This window comes from Pagrus pagrus (genome assembly GCF_965226575.1).
Source record: "Pagrus pagrus genome assembly, chromosome: 13".
Classification (NCBI taxonomy): Eukaryota; Metazoa; Chordata; class Actinopteri; order Spariformes; family Sparidae; genus Pagrus; species Pagrus pagrus.
Genome location: NC_140197.1, coordinates 14408491 through 14428461, shown reverse-complemented (window position 1 = coordinate 14428461; position 19971 = coordinate 14408491). Strand labels below are relative to the sequence as shown.

The window sequence follows — 19971 nt, the reverse complement described above, 5'->3', positions numbered from 1 at the left end:
TTAATTGGTACAGAAACCAAAGTGACCAGTTGCCAGGAAACCAGCTTAGACTCCAGGAAGTTACCGGTCACAGCCGACAAACACACATCAGCTCACATTAAAAGGAGATTTGTCGTTTTTAAATATACACACTGTACAGATTAAACAAGTTAGATATTACCTGTTAATAAATGAGCTCTAGAGGTGCTGGTAGGCAGATTTTGTTATCATCTGTCTAATCTCGGAACCCATTGATTCTCCGCTGGTCGAGCTGAGTGTTTCAGGGTTGTTCAGATAACGGAAATCTGGGCTAAGACTTCCTCTCCAGTGAATCTTGGTTTACTAATCTGATATCTGCATATGAATGTATATAAATGAAAGCTGATAAAAAGCTAAATCATCGTCCTCATGAACTGTTTACCTGTGCGCCAGCAAAACCTACTCAAACGTGATTGGTCAGTACTATTTGGACCACAAAAGGAAATAATTCTGACAGCTGGTACCAGCTTCTGACAAGGTTTGTGTACCGATGGTATAACGCTTCTTGTTTCCTCAGCATCAAGACTCTTGGTACTGTAGTTGCCAGTTTGTGGAAAAGAAACCCTGTAAAAATGGCATTCTAGAGTTTGCACCCAGCATACTGTATTGCCCACCGTCAGCTAGGTAGCATTAGCGACGTTAACATTAGGTGGTGTTGGCAAAGTTAACGTTAGCTAGTGTGAGCAATGTAGCGTTTGCAAGATTAGCTGGTGCAACAAACTGGCAACCACTTTCAACACTTCCGACTGCAAACCACAAATTTACCGCACATGTCCAGTCGTTATCAGCTACTGTATGTTGGTCAACATCATGGAAACTAAAGCTGCTCTTTGTTTTCATTTAATCTTGTACATTAAAGGTGATTTTACAGTCAGCGTGTGTGATTAGCAATGTTTTTTTGTCACCCCAAGCATTCACCAGATTCACAACTGGTACTTCTTTTTGCCTCTATCAGCAGGAAAACACAAGGCCTATTTAACACACCTGGCAGGTGGAGGCCCACATGCGTCTCGGCACCGCGAGAGGCTTGGCTGCGGGCTCAGTGTTGTTGTGGTGACAGATTGAGCACAGCGTGATTGATTAATATGATCTGCTGCGGATAATGCGGGCTGCCTGTGGGGCTGGCCTCTGGAAAAGTGCCATGTAAACCCAGGTGTGTGCACAGTTTACCTACTGAGCTGCTCAATATCTCAAGCAATTAGCAGTGCGGATAGCGGAGAGGGAGCCAGCTAAGCATTTTGCTGTAATGTCAGATGCTGTGATTAAGAGCTCTATTAAAAGCTGAGGGCTTCGAAAGTGGGTCAGACCAGACTAAGGAGTGCAAAGGGAGTGAATTACCATTATTATCATCATTAAGCAGCAGTGTAAAGTGTATTTGCTGGACTGTAATATTAGAAAGCCATTATTTTAAGTGAGTTTGGGAAGCGAACACAAAAAACCTGAACATACGTTGATCCTCATGATCTCACGGATGGTTGCATCAAACTCTTCGGAGTTATTGAAGTCAATGGTGATGACATGTGGTCTGCCAATATACTGCTCTGCATACGGATGCTGAGAGGACACCTGAGGGAGGAATAAATGTGATTAACAGTCACAATAAAACACCGACTGAAGACAAGATCTGCACAGAATGCATATTTAGCAGCCGCAAGATGGTCTCTAGTTATTTGTATCAGGGAGTTTTGTTTTGTTACCATCTAGTTTTAATGGCACAAGATTTGTCAGAGTTTAGTTTCGCATTGTGAGTAATACCGAGTTAAATTATAGTGAGAATTTTTCCAAGTGTGAAGAGCATGTGTGAGTTGAGGCAGCAAAATTACTAGTGGATTAGCCCAATGCAATGGTGAGTCTGTAATGCTTAATAAGCACTTCATATTACTTGGTTAAATTAAGCTTGTTATTAAGAAATGCAGTGTTACTGAGATGTTTCAATCGCAGTTACTGCAATGTATTTGAATGGGAAGACGGATTGGAGGGATTCAAATTGTATTTCACCCAAATTTGCGCCATTTTCCTTTGCTTTATGTTGATATTAGCTAGGAGAGGAAGAGATAAATGCGCTTATCTACTTTAAAGTGCTCTATTGGAGGTTGTTGTTTTCTCTTATCAGCTCTTAAGATGTGTTCACAGCATGTTTTTGGAGCCATAGTATGATAAATAAAGCCTTCGTGAACCATTGGTAAGACAGTAAGTTCATTTAGCTGGAGATGCTACTCTTTCATACTTTTTCATACAGACCTTTCCGGATAATCGTTAACCAAATTTAAGACAGACTTTTGGATTTATCACCTTTTTTCTTATTCAACTGTTGCATGTAAGTATAAAGGTTTATAGCACAAATATGGTCCTGTGTAGAGGTTTTATGTATTTATGGAAAATGGTTATTCAGAGTTAGGTTAATATAAATTTGCTAACAGGAAAGTGGAAGTACAAAGTAAAATGACAGTAATAGGGTCAGAATCAGAAATGTGGACTCAAACAGACAATCTTGACTCAATGTGATGAAAAAGTCAGTTCATTAAAAGATGAATAAATCATTAATAGAAAAAAGTTTCTGAGTTTGAATTTCTTCTCCAAAACTATATCTTGTGTTTTAAGTAGTGCTGATAAAAATAACAGATAAAAGTGATGGCTTCCAAGTAATGGTCTCTACCTTCCTGGAGGTGGGTTTTCCTCTGAAGAACTCATGATTGAGAGAGCTGTGAGGGGGATTAAACTTGGGTTGGAGGAAGATGCAGCCATTGGCTATGGCCTCCAAAGGGGCGGGACCTTCGTAGGGGAAGCCAAACCCGATAAAGAGCTTGACAGGAAAAAGAGGAGGAGATCTCAAGTTTATACAATGAGATGCTCATATCCAGGTCAACACTTGTGTAAGACTTGTATAAAAACACGTCAGTATTATGCAGATTTTGGGTATTCAAACATCTTTGCATCAAAGCCTCTGTAAGACTCCTCCTACCTTGGCCTTTCTGAGGAGCTGCTGCAGCTCCTGCTGAGGCAGCAGACCGTGGTTCTTGACGAAGGCAGGCACCTCCGGGGGACGCTGCGTCTCGTAGTACACCGTCCCGTGGATGTCCATGTAGCGATGCAGAATGGTCAGGAACTTCTCCTTTCCCTTTGAGACATAAAGGGTGCAGACAAAATGAGTTAAGCACTTAGAAATAGTCGAGTAAAGTAAATAATTTAACAGTGCAAACACACAGTGCTACAAAGGGGGGTCATCTTATTTGCATTCAAATTAGTATTTTTTTCAGTCCAGAGTATCTCCCCGTTGGTTGGCTCGCTCTGTGTTTGGCATATATTGCCTTGCACTGTTCCGCTTGACTTGTCAAGTACATGTTTTTCCCGCAGTTTGGAAAGAGTATCTGGCATCCTTTAAAAACTGGTAGTTGTCTCAAATTGCATATAAATGTGCAGATCTTCCTGCACATTTATGCGGCATCTAGCAACAATTTGCAGTACAAAGACATGTAATGGCGTCCTAACAGAGACGGATGTCTCACTCCCTCTATGTGTGTTGTGATCTGAGCTTCTCTGTTCTTTGTTTTGGTGGCCGGGATGCCTGTGTGTGCATGAGTCCCTCTCTGCCCTCCCAGCAATTGTTTTAAAAGGTGCAATATGTAAGAATATGCTACCTGTTGAATTAATGCTGCCAACAAAATGCGGCAGCATATCATCAGAGTAACTGCTAACTGCACAGGAGCTTTGAATTGAGGTTTTTAGACAAAGGGCTTGCATGTTAGTAACACTGTGGTAGATATCACTACAACACAAAACATACTGTAGACTGTTTTTATGAACTAGATTGCATTAAAAGATGCAATATGCAAGAACTGGCCACCTTATAATTTAGTACTCCAAACCAATAGAGGGCAGCATATGACCAGAGTAGCCTGCTAACTGTGGCTGCCATTAGCTAGTTAGCTCATTTAGCCATGCAGCTTGCAATCTGGACTAGGAGCTCTGAGCAGTGGGGGAGGGCCAAGGAGCTTTGGACCGTGATGGGCTGGCACCAACTGGTTAGCATGCTATCTTTAGGATATACAGTATCTTAACAACACGTCATATCATCAAAGCTGTTATTTCTTTACATTCTGTTGATATTTTCAATAATTCATAGATTTCCCCGTCTTTACGCTGTCCTATTTTTTACTGTCCTCACTAAAGCACCGACACAGCTATGACCCACAGTATTACTGACAACCACTATTATAAGGGCGGGGGAGAAAAGCCCAAAGGCATAGGGAGGGCAAGATTATCACCCCTGCCCGAGCAAAAGTATTGGCTAATGGAAATGAGACGATGGGGTCTAATGAGCAGAGTCTGCTCTTGTTAGCCATAACATCATCATATTGGCAACGGGTAACTATCCAGACCCTGTGAGGTTATGTAAGAGGAGAATCAATGTATATGTTTTGCCTCAAAAAGTGTTTCTGGGGGAATGTTATGAATTATTCACTAATGCTATTTCTTCAAGGCATAAATCATTTATAAATGTCAGCTGAGTGTTATTCCTCATTTTTCATCTCGGGCAATTTTAATTTCTTTGAGCAACATGGAGATGAAATCACGCTCTTTGCTGAAAGTGATATCAAATCTGACTCACATTACTGGATTCATGTGACCGCTAAGACAGGCCTCAACCTCAGTGATTCATTTATTTAAATCTTGTTTAAATGTTGCAAACGTGATGATGTCGCTCTGTTATGGACGGCTGAATCTGCCCAAATCAGAAAGCAAGATAAAAAATGGCTCAATAAATAAATTGGTATGCCATTGAATGCATCAAAAATAAAACTGTAAATAAATGTAGGGATATATCAGTTTCGTAAAACGTGACCTTAATAGATATTTCATCTTTAATTAGTCTGTATCAGAAATAAATAAGATAGAGGGGCACTATGTGGTTTTGGAGAAGAAATCAAAACTTTTCATATTTACAATATTAATGAGGTAATAATGGACAATAAATAATAAAAACTCAGAAATATTTATCTTTTCCACAACCGAATAAACAAGCTGTTCTCAGAGGAAAATAAGGTCCCCAGAATGGGCAGAGTCCGCTACATATAAACAAAGTAAAGCAGCATGAAATTGTCTTGTCCTTTACGGTCAGTTTGTTTATTCAGTTTATTCAGTCGTGAAAACAAAGAGAGTTTGTTTGTTCAGGCATAAAAAATATCAGGTGATGAAGATCTTTCTCTTCTGAAGTAAAATTAGATGAGGAGGGACAAGAATACAGAAATAAATACATAAAAAAACAGTTAAAAATGAATAAATTATAAATAAAATGCTCAATTAAATGGGATTAATACAAAATTCAAAGCAGAAATGTCTATTATTATTATATAAATATCATTAATTTATTTATTAAGCCATTTATGTCTGATATTTTTTAGGCTCTCAAAATATATCACTAAAAGTTCATGCAAACACAACCGAAGTGGGGGGAAAAAAAGAGCAAGTTTGGGCGTTTGGAGAATCGATGACGCCCGTGAAAAGCAGGTGTACTCACTTGAAGCTGTGTGGATCCATCAATGAGGCATCACGGGATGATAGATAGAGGAATAGTAACAGGGTGAGAACAGAGGCATGAGTAGGAGGGAAGTGAGCAGAGAGGCAGACGTAGAGGAAAAGAGAGAATACGACATGAAGAGTTAGTCATTTCTCCTCTCGTAGGACCTTTACAGGCCCGAAAAACTCACGCGAACCTCAAAACTGAGGTGGATGAAGTTAAGACTGCTCTAAATGAGGGGGGATTCATTGTCTGGAGAGAACCCAACTTTTACACTGCAGTCTTTCAGACTTACGAATGTTGCGCTGCAGCTCAAGTTGTTCTGAAAAACAGGGGAATTTTATGGCAGTGTAGGAACAAAGCTGCAGTCAAAATTCAAGTGAACCAAACCTTGGGGGAGGCTGCTGCAGCACACTTCAAACGCTACAGTAAGAGCGAGAAATCATGCCAGTAGCTCGAAGGGAAAATTTACTCTAAACAAAAACAATTGTTCCTCTGCCGTCACACTTCAGGCTAAATTCCTGGAGGAGTAACTCGATTGCGGGGAGATGTAACATGTAGTGGGTGTTTTCACAGTGTATGTTTGTGAGGGTTTTCTGAGGAAAGTGATATTCAAAAGTTCTCCAAACTCCAAACATTTATTCTGCTTTTATCGGATTCAAAGAAACCCGCGCATGCAAAAACCATGTTGTGACAAATGCATTTAATCCGTCTATGTTTCAGTCGTCTGCCGTGTGTAACGCTCTAATGAATCCCCTTTTAGGAGCTCCTGTTTGCAATGTACCCACGTTTGTATAGACAACTGTCATCAATTAGTTTTAAACTGGAGAAAACTTTAAAACTTGAGGATTCTCAGGCAAGTTCTGGAGTTTTAAGGAGCATCTTTTTGTTTAGAGGTTTACAGACTTTTATGCTTGATGGACTTAGGATTACGGTGTCCTTGAGGTGTTAGTCTGTTGGAAACTAAAAATATGTGTATTGTGTGTGTATGTGTGTGTATTCTCCATTGAAGTGGCTATGATTGTTTTCGTAATATCGGTATTACAAAGAAATGTTGAAATATTGATGACATCAAAGTTAATTATCAACTTCAACTAACTTCATCAAACTATCATTAGGTGAAAGAATGGGTAGAGACCGCTCCAATGCATAATAGAAACCCCCTCTTTGAAAGGTAGAGATCCAAGGATCCAGGTCCCCTCTTGGCAATTTCTTTTAAAAAATTAAAAGAACACATTTGAAGTAATATTATGGTAAAAGGCCTCAAAAGAAGCTTTTCTATTCTATTTTTGTTTCTTCAAAATGACCAGAAACGGTGGTCCCCTCTTAGATAGTGGAGGAATTTAGTGCCCTGTTGGCCTTGTTCACGTGTATGTGTGTGTGTGTGTGTATATATATATATATATATATATATATATATATGTGTGTATATATATATATATATATATATATATATATATATATATATATATATATATATATATATATATGTGTTATATTTTTTTCCCCCCTCACAATAACAACCTTCACTGCAACGGGGCTACACTGTTCAACAGTATTCAAACGAGAGTAAAGTGTAATTCGGCCTTGTAAGGCATTTTAAACCATGTAGTGCTGCTCCAGGGCAAGAGGAGTGGGAATCACTCTGTAGTCTCGAGAACCTTCAACAACTCATCTCACAATGGAAGCTGGTAGGAGCACAGCTTCAAAAGAGTATTGTGAAAGAAAGCCTCTCATATGACTCGTATGTTTTCAATACTACATAGCAAGTGCTATTGCTTTGTATGTAACAGATCAATACTTTTGTACGCCTTCAACACAAGATAGTGTAATATATAACAGCATCATGTTGAATTCTTTGTCTCTTTGACTCTGTGAGCCCTTCTCATCTTTAATCTTCATTGCGAAGACACATTCAGTGTTGAATTAACAGAACTTAATTACAAAAAAGAACTACAGATCACTAAATTGTTAATATACAATCTCTACAGTACTAACACACTATCAGTTTAACACACGGTCTACCCTTATTAAAGCAAATGAGGTGCAGACAAAGGCGGGATTTATTACAGGCTGCTGACTGCACCTAATTAACTGGCATATATGTAGCTATGGCGATAATCATCAGTGTGTTTACTGTGGGATACTGACCTTCCACATGCTGGCTTCTTTCCCGTACACAACAGCCATATTGTTAACCTTGTTGCGCTGAATGTTCAGTCTCTCCGTCTCATTCAGCTCCTCCGCCACAAAACCCATAAAGGAGTTATCAGGAGTGTGGGCTGCCAAGGACAAACAAAGTAATTGGCAATACAACATTACAGGTCCAATTTCATGTCTCAAAAAAAAAAGGGAAAAAAAGTGATTAAACGTAACGAGTTGCTGTGGAGATCCAGCCGGCTGCACATGTAGACAATACAGAACAAAAGGAGCTCTGTGGGAATTATGTCGAGATGAATTTCACTATGATTGAGGATTATTATTTTGTGCATTTGTAAAGGTGTGCTGAAATTACATTTTCACTGCAAACTTCATCAGTTTAAGCTACAATATACGACCTTTACACATTTAAATGTCCCAAAAACGACCCTGTGAACTGTGTACTTACAGTACATTTTTCTAACAACGTTCAAATCATGATAAATCCTAGAGAGAGTGAGGAAGGGCAGGTCAGCGAACAAGGCTAAACACGACATGAATAAACCTCGTCCGTGAAAGTTTCTGCTTGAGTCACGTCAGTTAGGTTTTCATCAACAACAGCTGACATCATCCAGGGCTCCAGGGTGCGACTAAACATTTTCAATGGTCGAACTAAAATTTAGCACTTGGGGTTAATGCAATTTTGTAAAAACATGTATTAGCATCTTTATTCCTGTTATCATTAACATAATGTGTTAAGAAATTAAATTAACATCAGTGCTACCAGTGTGAAAAAGTTATATCTGGAGCCCCGTCACCAAATCCTACCATATGTTTACTTTGTTCCCACTCACGGCAGCGTGACTAGTAATGTTTTCCCCCTTCTGAATTTCTGTCTGTGTGTGTCATCACGGAAAAATGTGGTTTTGGTGAAACCTATTGTAGCAAGAACTACTGTACCACATAAGCAGTTCTGAGTCTTTTTCCAGGTATCTTTTGAACATGCACCGCTGTACTGCTCACATACTGTAGCCCCAGTGATGAAATGTAACTAAGTACACTTACTTAACATACTCTACTCTAAAAATGCTAAATATCGGATCAAATAATCTGCCAGGTCGATAATCAGTCGACCCCTAATATAAAGCATATACATACATACATACATACATGTAAATATACGTATAATTTACTTTACTTGTACTTTTGATAGGTTCAGCTAATAGCAGATACTTTAAGGCATTTACTCAAGTACTATTCATACGGCTGACTTTCACTTTTACCAAAGTAATATTTACTCTGATATCTTTACTTGTACTCAAGTATGACATCAGGGCTCTTTATGGCAGCCCCACCTCCTCCTGAAGCCGACTTAGATGCTGCTGCTCTTAACACACAGCATACAAAACTTGTTATATTTATCTTTTAATGAATATAGAATATTTATGCCCTCAGTGTCAAAGTATTGAATCGAAGTTAGAAATTCCAATCAACACTTTCCTTCTGTCGTCTTTGCTAAAGTTTTAACGCACTGAGAGTTTTGGATTGCAGCAAATTTACAGCTGGCTCCAAGACAGCGAATGAAAAAAAAAAGGCATTTTCAGGTAAAGCTGAGATGAAGGCTGACATTTTTCACAGTGTCAGCCGGGTGATAACACTCAGTATTTAGGAACGAGCGGGGCTGCCCACTGTCGCCGAATTAATTGGAGGCTAAATGAGCTGTGAATGTGTGTGTTCGCTTGTGTGTTTGTGCATTTGGTAACAGTCGGTGGCTTTAGGCATCTGCCCGGGCACAGCTGTTCAGTTCTCTGCTCTGTTTGTGCGTCCAAAGCCTCGCAGGACCGTAGAAACTCGAACAGTCTGCCTTCACTCAGAGCGGTGTACACATCACATCCCGCCACGTTCTGCCAAGAGAGAAATGAAATCCCACGTACGGAACATGGTCATGTACTGCTGGCCGTGGAGGTTCCAGTAGCCCCAGTTGGTTCTGTAGCCGTGCAGCGTGGCGTACTCCTCGTGGTTGTAAGCGGGCTCGGTGCCGAAGGTGTCAATCACTCGGATGTGGCACCTGGGACGAAATAAGAAATGGGCTGAGCTAAAATTAGAACAAAAGATGTCTCTAGCTTTCAAACAGGACAGTCTCCCCTGAATGAGAGAGACGAGAGAGCGAAAAACAATTTCATTACCTTGGTTTATTTCAGCTCCTATATGCATAATAAGAATCTATCAGCATAACAACAACAACAAGCAGCACTTTTTCCTTTTTTTCTTCGACTCATGAGAGCTCCTCTCAGCTCTCTAACTGTCTGGTTGTCTTGGTGTGTAAAGCTGTCAGCGGTGATGGATATCCATGTCCCCCCGCCGGTCTCCCCTCACTGAGCAGAACTTACACTAACCTCAAGGTGAGACGTCTGAGGTTTAAATCACAGCCTTGTTCCACAGACACCACAGGGGCCTCCGCTGGAACAGATCATGACACAACCTGACACAAAACATGGGCCGATACTGTTCTCAGAAATACTCGACTCCAAACTCTCTTTGGAAAGACTGGAAAATTGTTCCGGCTAAAATGAAGGAATAGATTACACTCACTTGACTGCAGATCATAAAATATCAAAAAGTATGTTGTGTTACTGTCCTTCCACATCGAGCTCACACAAGAAAACGAGGGTGGAACGGACTTTATGAGTTAAGTTTACAATAAACAGCTTGAGGCAAGTTATACCAGCGGTGAATATTCACACTGGGAAGCTAAAAATCAATTGATGTAATCCACTCTGAGCACATTTATCAATGCCAAGCATCTCTAGATCAGTGTCAGGGCCGGACAGGAAATTAAAGTATCGGTCCGACACTTCGTGACAGCTGAGGAGCGCAGGTCGATCAGCTGACCTTGGGCTGATGGGAATCGGCGGAGGTTTTCACTCTTTTCCTGCCTCGTTTGAGAGAATGTGTGCGTCTGCTGACGAGTTACATAAGAAATGTTAAACCCCTCTCCTTGTAGCATTCATAGCAAAATGTGGAATGAGATAAACTGCACTACAGCTACACAGTAATAATTATTACTTGAAGATTTTGTTTCCTTTTAGAGTTTTCCTTTTTTCATAATCATATTTTCCTTCCCAGAGTTGCAGTAAAAGAATTGTTTTGGGGATTTGCTTTTACACTGTGACAGCTCCGGTGCTGCCCAGCTGGAACCAAAGAACAAAAACTTTACCAACTAACTTTCCAGGGACATCCGAGCTACAAACTTCATAGGAGCTCTATTATGCTTTTTTGTTTTTTCCTTTCCCTCAGTGTTTAATAAAAGTTCTGGTGCATGCAAAATGTCTTGAAAGTTAAAAGGTTAAAGTCCGCACCAGCAGAAGCTCCGCTCTCCCACAGAAAACACTGCTCCTGAAATGCCTCGTCAGTAGCCCTGCCTTTAATTTCAGAACTTTGTGACATCACACTACATCACCTTGTCACCAATCAGAGCAAACTGGGTATCATAACATGTCTCCTTTAAGCGTTTACAAATGCAGGAGCTGTATCTGATCACAGAATTTGAGTATGCACTTGTGTAGAGGCGTTCACTCTAAGCAGATAACCTAATCAGACTTTGCATCTGTGATAAAAACAAAATAAGAGCAGAGCAAACATTGACCCTGAAGCCTGCACCTTGTTGATTGATCGTTGTGCAAAGAGGCCAAATTGAATCCCTCCAAAAGGGAGAATTCTGCTGATGCGCGGTGAAGTTACCGACCTGTAACACCAGCCAGCCAATAAGCCAATAACGGCGAAGTATTTCATCAGAAAGGCAATTAATGGGAACAGAAACGGATGCAACAAACAAACAGTGCACGTAGAGCTTGGTTAAGAAACAGAAAAGCCACAAAGAGAAAGAGAGACTGACTTGTGCTTCCTCAGCGAGAGCCCCATGTGCTGCTTCATCTGCTGCAAGCCGTGGTAGTCGGTGTAGATGAGGTCGAAGGGCAGAGGTCCCGTCAGAGGGCAGCTTCCTCTTCCTGGTGGGACCCCCAAAAACCTGCAGACGGGTCAGATGTGCTTTTATCGACTCACTGCAATGTGGGAAAAAAGCCTTAACACTGGTTGTTGTCGGGCTGCTGTCAATGGATAGTCACAGCATTACTTCCTCCCATTCAGTTAGTTCATTTAATTAAAGAAATTGTCAATATCGCTGCTCCAGTACTGCCGTCCCTGCACAGATGAATTCTTGCAGAGGAATCTTCCAATGCAGCTCTTATAAGACACGAGAGGAATATTATGGTCATTATTGTGATGACAGCGTAGTGATCATGACAGACCATTCCCCATAAACGTGCGATAAAATACTACAAATTAACTCAAAGACTTTCAATCCACCAAGGCACCCCAGATGGGACTGCTCATTTCAAAGCTCTCCAGTGCAATTTCTCCCATTTCCCTGAAGATACAATTGGGTACGTCTTAGAGAGAGACACAGTCAGACGGAGAGTTGGAGACGGGAAGAATGAAAGGGGCCAGTTGCGTTGTGAAGCATGTCGGCGCGCTCGGCGAGATGACGGCGGAGCCATTCAAGCGAGCGATACAAGAAATCAGCGCTACAAGGCAGCGATGTCTCGCTTCGGGGGTCACCCAGTTTATCTGCACAACTTGATCTCAAAACACACATTTTTTGAGAAATGCAGCCGTTCATTAAGTACACATCATTTACAGAGGCGGAGGGACTGGTTATTTTGCTTCATGATGCCATCCAATCACTTACTACATAAATGTCGGCTTGCATTGTTAGCTCTCCTACCAGACTTTTGAGCCATAGCTCTATGTATTGTATGTCAATGCCGGTCTTTCTTTTTTTTTTGTTTTTATGGACATTCATGGTCCCCAGAAGCTGAATCACATTGACTCTGGTGCCTTTAAATTTGGTACAAACACTCATGGTTCTCAGAGGATTAGCTGTAATAACCTTCATCCTCAGACCTTTCATCTAGCCCCACAGTAAGGTCAAATGTTTAGTCTGCGGCTGGACATTAAATGTTTAGTGCTAATGCAAATGCTAGCATGCTAACACGCTAAAGTAACACGGTGAACAGGGTTAAAATTACACCTGCGAAGATAAGCTTTCAACAACGAATATAACAACGGGCTAAAATCAACATGCTAGCATCAGCAGTGACTATCTATTTATAGATATACTGTATATATATATATATAATGGAGGATGGCAGACAGTAAATACAGTGCACTCTAGACTAACTAGGCTGTGAGTATGAAGGTTGCCGTCTGTTTTAATCTAGTTTGAGCGTCTTTTTTCATATTGCTTTCTGCACAAGGTGTGAATGACAGCAGCATTCTTGCATATTGATCATATAATTAAAATATCTGAGATTGCAAGTCACTGTTGCGTTGAGATAACGTGCCCTTGTTACTTTGCCGCTCTGTGCAGTGAAGCGGATTGGCTTGATCAGTTTAGATATCAAGATTCTGCAGCCGGAACAAAAGGAGGCATAAATAAAGCCAGACAAAAGCAGCTACAGAAGAGTGTTACGTTCCCAAAAACAGGAAAGACAGGAGATATAAATTTGCTGTCTGCTATGACAAAGTACAGCTCAGCTTCAGAGTGCTCCGCTTTCAGTGGGGATCAAGGTAGCACTTTGTTTGAGAAAAAGGCAATCAAGTGTGTCTGTTTTCATCCAGACAAAAAGAATTGCTTTGTCAAACTTCGGCAGCTCTTGAGAACAACGCCTTTGTGAAAGAAATAACAGTGCAGCAGAAGAAGTTAATGCTCAGATTGGTAAAATACAGTGCAGTTTATGTATGTCAGGGTAATGGGCCATGGGACATTTTGAAGCAGCTAGAAAAACAGGATAACTAACTCTAGAATATTTTTATAATATATTTCATCAGACCGCTAAACGCACACAAAAACACACATACTATACATGTGAGGACGCTACATGCAGTTGTTCACGACATTTCTTAGTTAGCGGTGTTACTCTGGTGATATGCTGCCCCCTATTTGTTTGGAGTACGAGTCAAGAGGTGGACAATTCTAACATATTGCTCCTTTAAGCCTGAGTTTGATGCTAAATTTCTAGCTACACCTACTACATTATGGGTTTTTTTATACAATTTGTAACTGATACATGAAGAAGTCTATAAAACAGATACTGCAACCACATTGTTCACAATAGAAAAAAAAACCCACTGGATTCCATCGAGGCTTCTGCTCTAATATAAAAATGTCTGCCACATATCTCAAAGAATGACCAACAGCAAAGAAAGCATCTCTCTCGGGGGAGTCATGAAGAAAAGACTGTCGGTTTGCTGGAATGCATCAAAGCTTTCAGTGTTGTTAACTGCGACCACTTCATGAAAGTTTCTGCAGCGGTAGTCACACACCCATGACCTTAAACTCCCACTCTCTCTCTCTCTCTCACTACCTGGTTCAGAAACACATGCCAGAATCCACACACACAAACACCTGCGAAACAAGAGCCTATCGATCCTCCTTTGGACAGTGAACACATTTAGTCAGCTGTGCAGCCTTGCGGAAACAGGCATGGTTGCCAATTCCCCATACAGTAGAGGGGATAATGAGCAGGAGCGTGTCGGATTTATGCTGTGGTCACTGAAAAAGGTACACACCAGGGCAATTCAGAGCCTACACAAACAAAAGTGCTCTTCACTGAAGCTGTGTTCCTGTTCTCTACATTGTGTTCAGTGTACAGCCAGGTGGATACAATACAGTCCAGCAGACAGCATATAAACTTATATTTATATATAATCCATTTAGATTACAGAGAAATTTATATTTATATATAATCTATATAGATTACAGAGGAGTGGTGAATTATAAAAGACGGACAAGATGGTGTGCAAAAATATGAACAGACAACAACATTGATTCAATTACATGGTCAGAAAAAATACATTTTTATGGATATTCCATGTTTTACATTTACAGTATTTGACATTTTCTCACAAAACATGAATTTATCACGATGACAAAGCTACAAGCATAACCATTTGGCACTTATGTTTATCATGTTCATCTTATTTTAGTGTCAGCATGCTAACAATTAATATACATATTGCACACAACTGTCCGCATGCATGCGTGTCTGTATGTTTGCATGGGTGTTGTCGTGTACATTGGGGAATGCAGGGCTGTGTATGCACATGTACATGAGTCAATGTGGGTGTATGTACACACAGGCGCTTGTGTTTTTAGTGTCTTGAGCCAGATGCAACATAATGTCGTTCTACTGTGTACCTGTCTTGAGTTTGAATGGCAATAATAGGAATGTTGAATTGCTTAATCAGCACTAAACACATGTACAGCTGATGAGAATGTCAATTCCAGCATACCTAGCATTAACATGTTTTGTGGGTGATCCAATTACAAGTGGACAGCTGTTAGCACATCAGTTCACACCTGGAATCAGAACGAGTCCCAAGCGACCACTTTTGATTTGTCGGTTTGCTAAGACCAAATACGTTGTTTTTAACTGGGGGACCAACAGATGTAGCCACCAATCGCAGGGACAAACAAACACATTTTTAATCAAAAAAGAAAATACTTGTTATGATAATTATGAATTTTTCATAGACTGTGTTTCACAAAGTTTGTCAAGCTCCTCCTAAAGCAACAACTCACAAAATCGCGCATTCTTTGAAGAGAGCCTGGGGGAACAGTGCGTTCAAACAGACGCCAAATGCTGGCAGGTAAGAGACGAGGAGTGTCAGCGCTGTGATGTAGCGGACAGGCAGGTACAGTGTTGCTGCGACAAACTTTTTCAAAGAAACAAAGGACTTACTGAACTGCATTTAATGGAATTACAAGAAGTCACCAACTTTTATGAATTCACCATACTGTAGGTGTTTTACAAAGTTTTTTAAGTTTCTTCTCACTCAACAAATCTTTGAAATTGCGTGATTTGTTAAGAGATTCAGGGATATGGGAGTTTACTAGTTCAGTGGTTAGCTGAAACATTGTGTTCACTATCATGCTGCTGATATTGGCAGGTTAGGTCCAAACATGTCATTTGCACTACAGTGAACCACAGGGAAATCAGACAGTGTGTAATCCATTCGACATGTTGCTGTGGCGTCTTCTCCCCGCTTCACAGAGGACATCAGTTGAGTAGGCGGTCCTTCAGTGTGGCTCAGGAAAGCTGTCCAAGTGTGATTGAATCAATCAGGACGGATGCTAACGCTAGGTATGACCACGTCCAGGTATTTGATATACATGCCAGTGCTGTGTATGTATATTCTTTCAATTAAGTGTGTGGGTTTGCCTGCTAGCAGTGTGTGCATGTAGTGTAATTGACATACATGTGCTTCCACTAGTATAGGTGCGTTTGTGTGTGAGGTTTCACCCTGAGTTTGAATTTAATTTACGGCCTATATGGACCCTCAGAGGTAAATGCCGACGTGCATTAATGTGAGAGCAGATGTATTACAGTGACTGAGAGCAGAACTGCGCGTGACTCGGCTCCTCTCAGATCCACTGAAGCCGCCGCTGTTCAGGGGGTTTAATTGGATATATGCAAATCTAGGCAAACTTTAAGGGGAAGAGTAAAGGGATTAAAGTGCATTAAGGAGCCAGTAGTGTGGAAACGGGAGCACACACAGACACATATACATGTACTGTACCACACAGGCACACAGACATCTACAGTGTGGGTACACAAGCGGGCACAAACAACTCCCTTTCTGTCTTTATCTACAAGATTAAAGGATAACGCTCCCATTATTTTATCTTTTTCTATCGTTATCATTCAATCCAATGAAAACACCAAAACCAACAATGAATCTTCTCCACTAACAAGTATCCGCCTTCACCATTCACAACTCCACTGCCTTCCAACACCATTAAAAACACATTAAAGAACCATATATATCGTGATGAACATTCAGTATAGCTTAACCCTCTCAGCAGCGATAACGCCGAACAGGCATCCGTGAGCACGCTCGGAGACGTCTACCAGACACAGAGCTGCTCTTCAAATATTTAAAAAGGCAGTTACGGAGTTGTTTCAGAACGCGTTCATCATGATGAATAATATATGTCACTGTGTACGACTTTATGTTTCTAAATGTGTTTTTAAAAGGGTTTGCGCGGAGGCAGAAGCTTTATCTGGCGATAACAGACGATAACTGACTCATTTTATTCAATGAAGAAATACAATTTTGTCAGCATCGTCCTTTAGGACACAGTATGAAAGTGACTTTAATGACCTGCTCAGGCTTCAGAGAAGCGAAGTGAGTTGTGAGAGGAAGAGAAGGACAAACGGTGCAAGGCTTGAAAACCGCCATCGGGCATCATTTATCTGGTTCACAGCTGGTCACTGGCACCACTGCAGCTCACCAGTTTCAGGGAAGGGAGAGAGACAGAGAAACAAACAAGGGTAAGAGACTCCATAGTCACACTGCATTAGTCCTTTAAAAAGAGGCGCGCATGTCCAGCAGCGAGGGGAATTGGCTGAGGGAGATTTCCAGTGGCTGCGACTGGGTGACAGGAGTGCACCGAGGGCTGCGCGGTGGCTGCGGGGAGGGCTCGCAGTGTGTGGCGCATGACACAGGCAGAGAGGACAGTATCTGCGCCGCCGGCATGCTAATCGACCACACCAGGACCGAAAACTCAGACGTTGATGCGGTTATGATCAGATACAGCTGCTGTCCCACGAGCAGCACTCTCACTTTGTGTTGTTTACAGCTGTTCAATGCATGAAGAGTAAACAGGGCTCATTATCCTCAGCTTTTGTTAAAAAAAAAAAAGAAAAACTGGAAACGAATCTGCATTAATTAGGGGAAAAAACATAGAAGATCAGGGATGAATTCAGTTTGTTTTGTGGTGGTTTCCTTTTACTCACTGATGTGCAAAATCAGCAGCTCATTTGCGTTTTATTTTCAGCTTCTACTCGGGGAGCACTTTCTGAGCTGCCAACATCACAGGAAGCGGACCTCATCTTCTTAAACTGTAGCGAGCGGTGTACTTATGCTGCAGAAACAATCTTGGGTGTGTAGGGCAATAAAATCTCTCGGAAAATTGGTTTGAAACCTCTAAAAAGAGCAAAACACTGAGCCTGAACAGCAACACAACCAGAAACACTGCCGACAGTTGTATTTTCAAGCAATTAAACGCTCTACAGTAATCAAGGAATATCACACGAAAGTCGACTGCACTGTTAACCTCTAATAGCCAAAACTCCAGCGCCGTTGTACTGAAGACAATTTAACTTGCGTTATCTCACTGACGGCACACTCAGGTTATTTTTAACGACGCCGCTGTTTTGCTTTTCATCTCAACGCATAGAAAACAAAGGCACATCAATCAGAAGGCCGCGGGTTGAAAGAGCGTCAGCACAACCTGAGACTGGCAGCATAATAAGGCTCTTTGTCGGAGCTTTGATTTCATCTTATTTCACGCTTCAGACTGCCCTACGCGTGCCTGTCATTAGATCCAGCGTTCAGGCCGGGCTGCCGGGCTAGAGACGCGATTGATCTCCCGTTTGACATTTTGTTAAGTCATTTCTGAGGGTTACTGATCACACAGTCCAGGCGAGTCTGCATGTTTGCCTGGAGAAACATGATGAAATCACCAGGTTGTTGACTGTAGCTGCGTTTACACGGTCATCTGCAAAATCCACAGCAGAGATACAATAGTGCGTTAAAATCAGTGAATGGTGTGAGTGAGTTTGAGTGCATCCATCCCATGTGAGACTGGTCTGAGCACCAAAACACTGGTTCCTTGGGTTTACCTCTGAATCACAACACTACAGTGAGCACCGTACACTCCTTCTCCACTCTGCTGACAGAACCTCTAAACCTGACAGGCTGCAGCTGCACCTCCATCCTCCCCTGTTTTCCCGCTCCCCCCCCACCATCCACTGCTCCTCAGGTGTTGAGGCGCTATGCTCCGTCGACGGCCAATTACCCGTGTCGCTCGGGGAGGAGATGAGGGGAGATCCCCGAGCGGAAGTGACAGCTGTCTCTGACGTTCGGCGCATTGCCGTGGGGGCCCTCCTTCCCCACGGTGTGCGACAAGTGTCGGCGTTACTGACAGAAATGATGTCACAACACTCAACCTCAATTACAGTAAACCCAGGAAAGATGACTGTACGTCCTCTCTTGTTTCTTCCATCACTAGCTCTCTTTACGACACTACAACAGGAGAGTGGTAGGGGAGGCAGTTGATGGTTAGTGATGCATTTAAATTAAATTAGTTAGAGTTCATTTAGAGGTAAAGAGTGATTACCATCGAGTCAAATGTAGCCATCTTGGCAAGAAGATTTTAAAACTGTCAATTATTATTATTATTATCTTTATTTCATTTAACTGGAATGATTCAGTTTTATATAGTTCTCATACAGAGTATAAAAATGTGTTGCACAGAGTTTATTGAATTTTCAACTCTTGTCCCTAGTTGATGATTGATATTATTACCAATGATTATATAGTCGTAAGTTCCAACTGTTCAGTCAGACCTGCAATGAAAACGTGAGTCAGTGGTCGTGCTCGCGACTCTGTGAGGACGTATATATAGCTGGCATGATCTGATACCGACATGTTGAAGTTTATTTAGTTTATTTAAGTATTTCGTTGCCTGAACCAAAGCAAGAAGGGACAGAAAACTGAAAAGAAACAGTATAACGATATGTTCCAAACTGAATAGAAACCCTGGTTTCCGAAGCGTCCTGTACTTAATCAGCTTATCCACAACAGCTTGCTCCGATGTGGATTTCGTCGCTAAAGCATAAGTTGAAAATGGAAGTTCAACACCAACATATAGGCACAGTGGTGCTTTGAGGCTGAATGCTAACGTGCACACAGACTAGGCTTACAGTAATGCTAAAAATGTGTCATGTTTACTATTCCACATGTGAAAAAAAACAATCATGTATGAACGCGTGCGATTCCCATGTGAAAATGTAAACTTGCCAACAAAACAGCATAATACTAGAGCAAAAGGCAAAGCTGATGCTGCCACGATGAAAGCATCTCTTGTGCCTCCACACTGCCATGTATTGAGAAAAATCATATATACATATACGTGATTCTCTCCTCAGGGTGTGATCAGTGCCTCCCTTGAGAGCATTTCCCAGTGTGTGGACAGAGAAAAGACCAGCACGTCTTTCCTCAGAGAACTCCGTCGAGCATCTGCGGCAAAAATAAGCTAAAGACCTCGCTGCAGAGAAAAGATGTTGGCTGCGGGAGAGACGTGTGAGAAGAACCGATTTGTCTAAAGGGAAGGACACCAGCCAAAGTGACTACTCATTGACGCCACCAGAGAGCATGAATGTTGCCAA

The 19971-nt window shown here is 41.5% G+C and overlaps 1 protein-coding gene across 2 annotated transcripts in view; it reads right to left on the bottom strand.

Annotated features, from left to right (window-relative positions):
* The window catches only part of mgat5b (alpha-1,6-mannosylglycoprotein 6-beta-N-acetylglucosaminyltransferase B), a 68059-nt gene that overhangs the window by 8878 nt on the left and 39210 nt on the right, over positions 1-19971 (bottom strand). For both annotated transcript variants that reach the window (XM_084371637.1, XM_084371638.1), the window contains 6 exons: positions 11571-11702; positions 9610-9743; positions 7688-7818; positions 2981-3136; positions 2675-2821; positions 1468-1584 (listed from right to left, as the gene is read on the bottom strand). In XM_084371637.1, coding sequence (XP_084227763.1) covers positions 1468-1584; positions 2675-2821; positions 2981-3136; positions 7688-7818; positions 9610-9743; positions 11571-11702 — 817 coding nt within the window. The remainder of the gene's footprint in view (positions 1-1467; positions 1585-2674; positions 2822-2980; positions 3137-7687; positions 7819-9609; positions 9744-11570; positions 11703-19971) is intronic.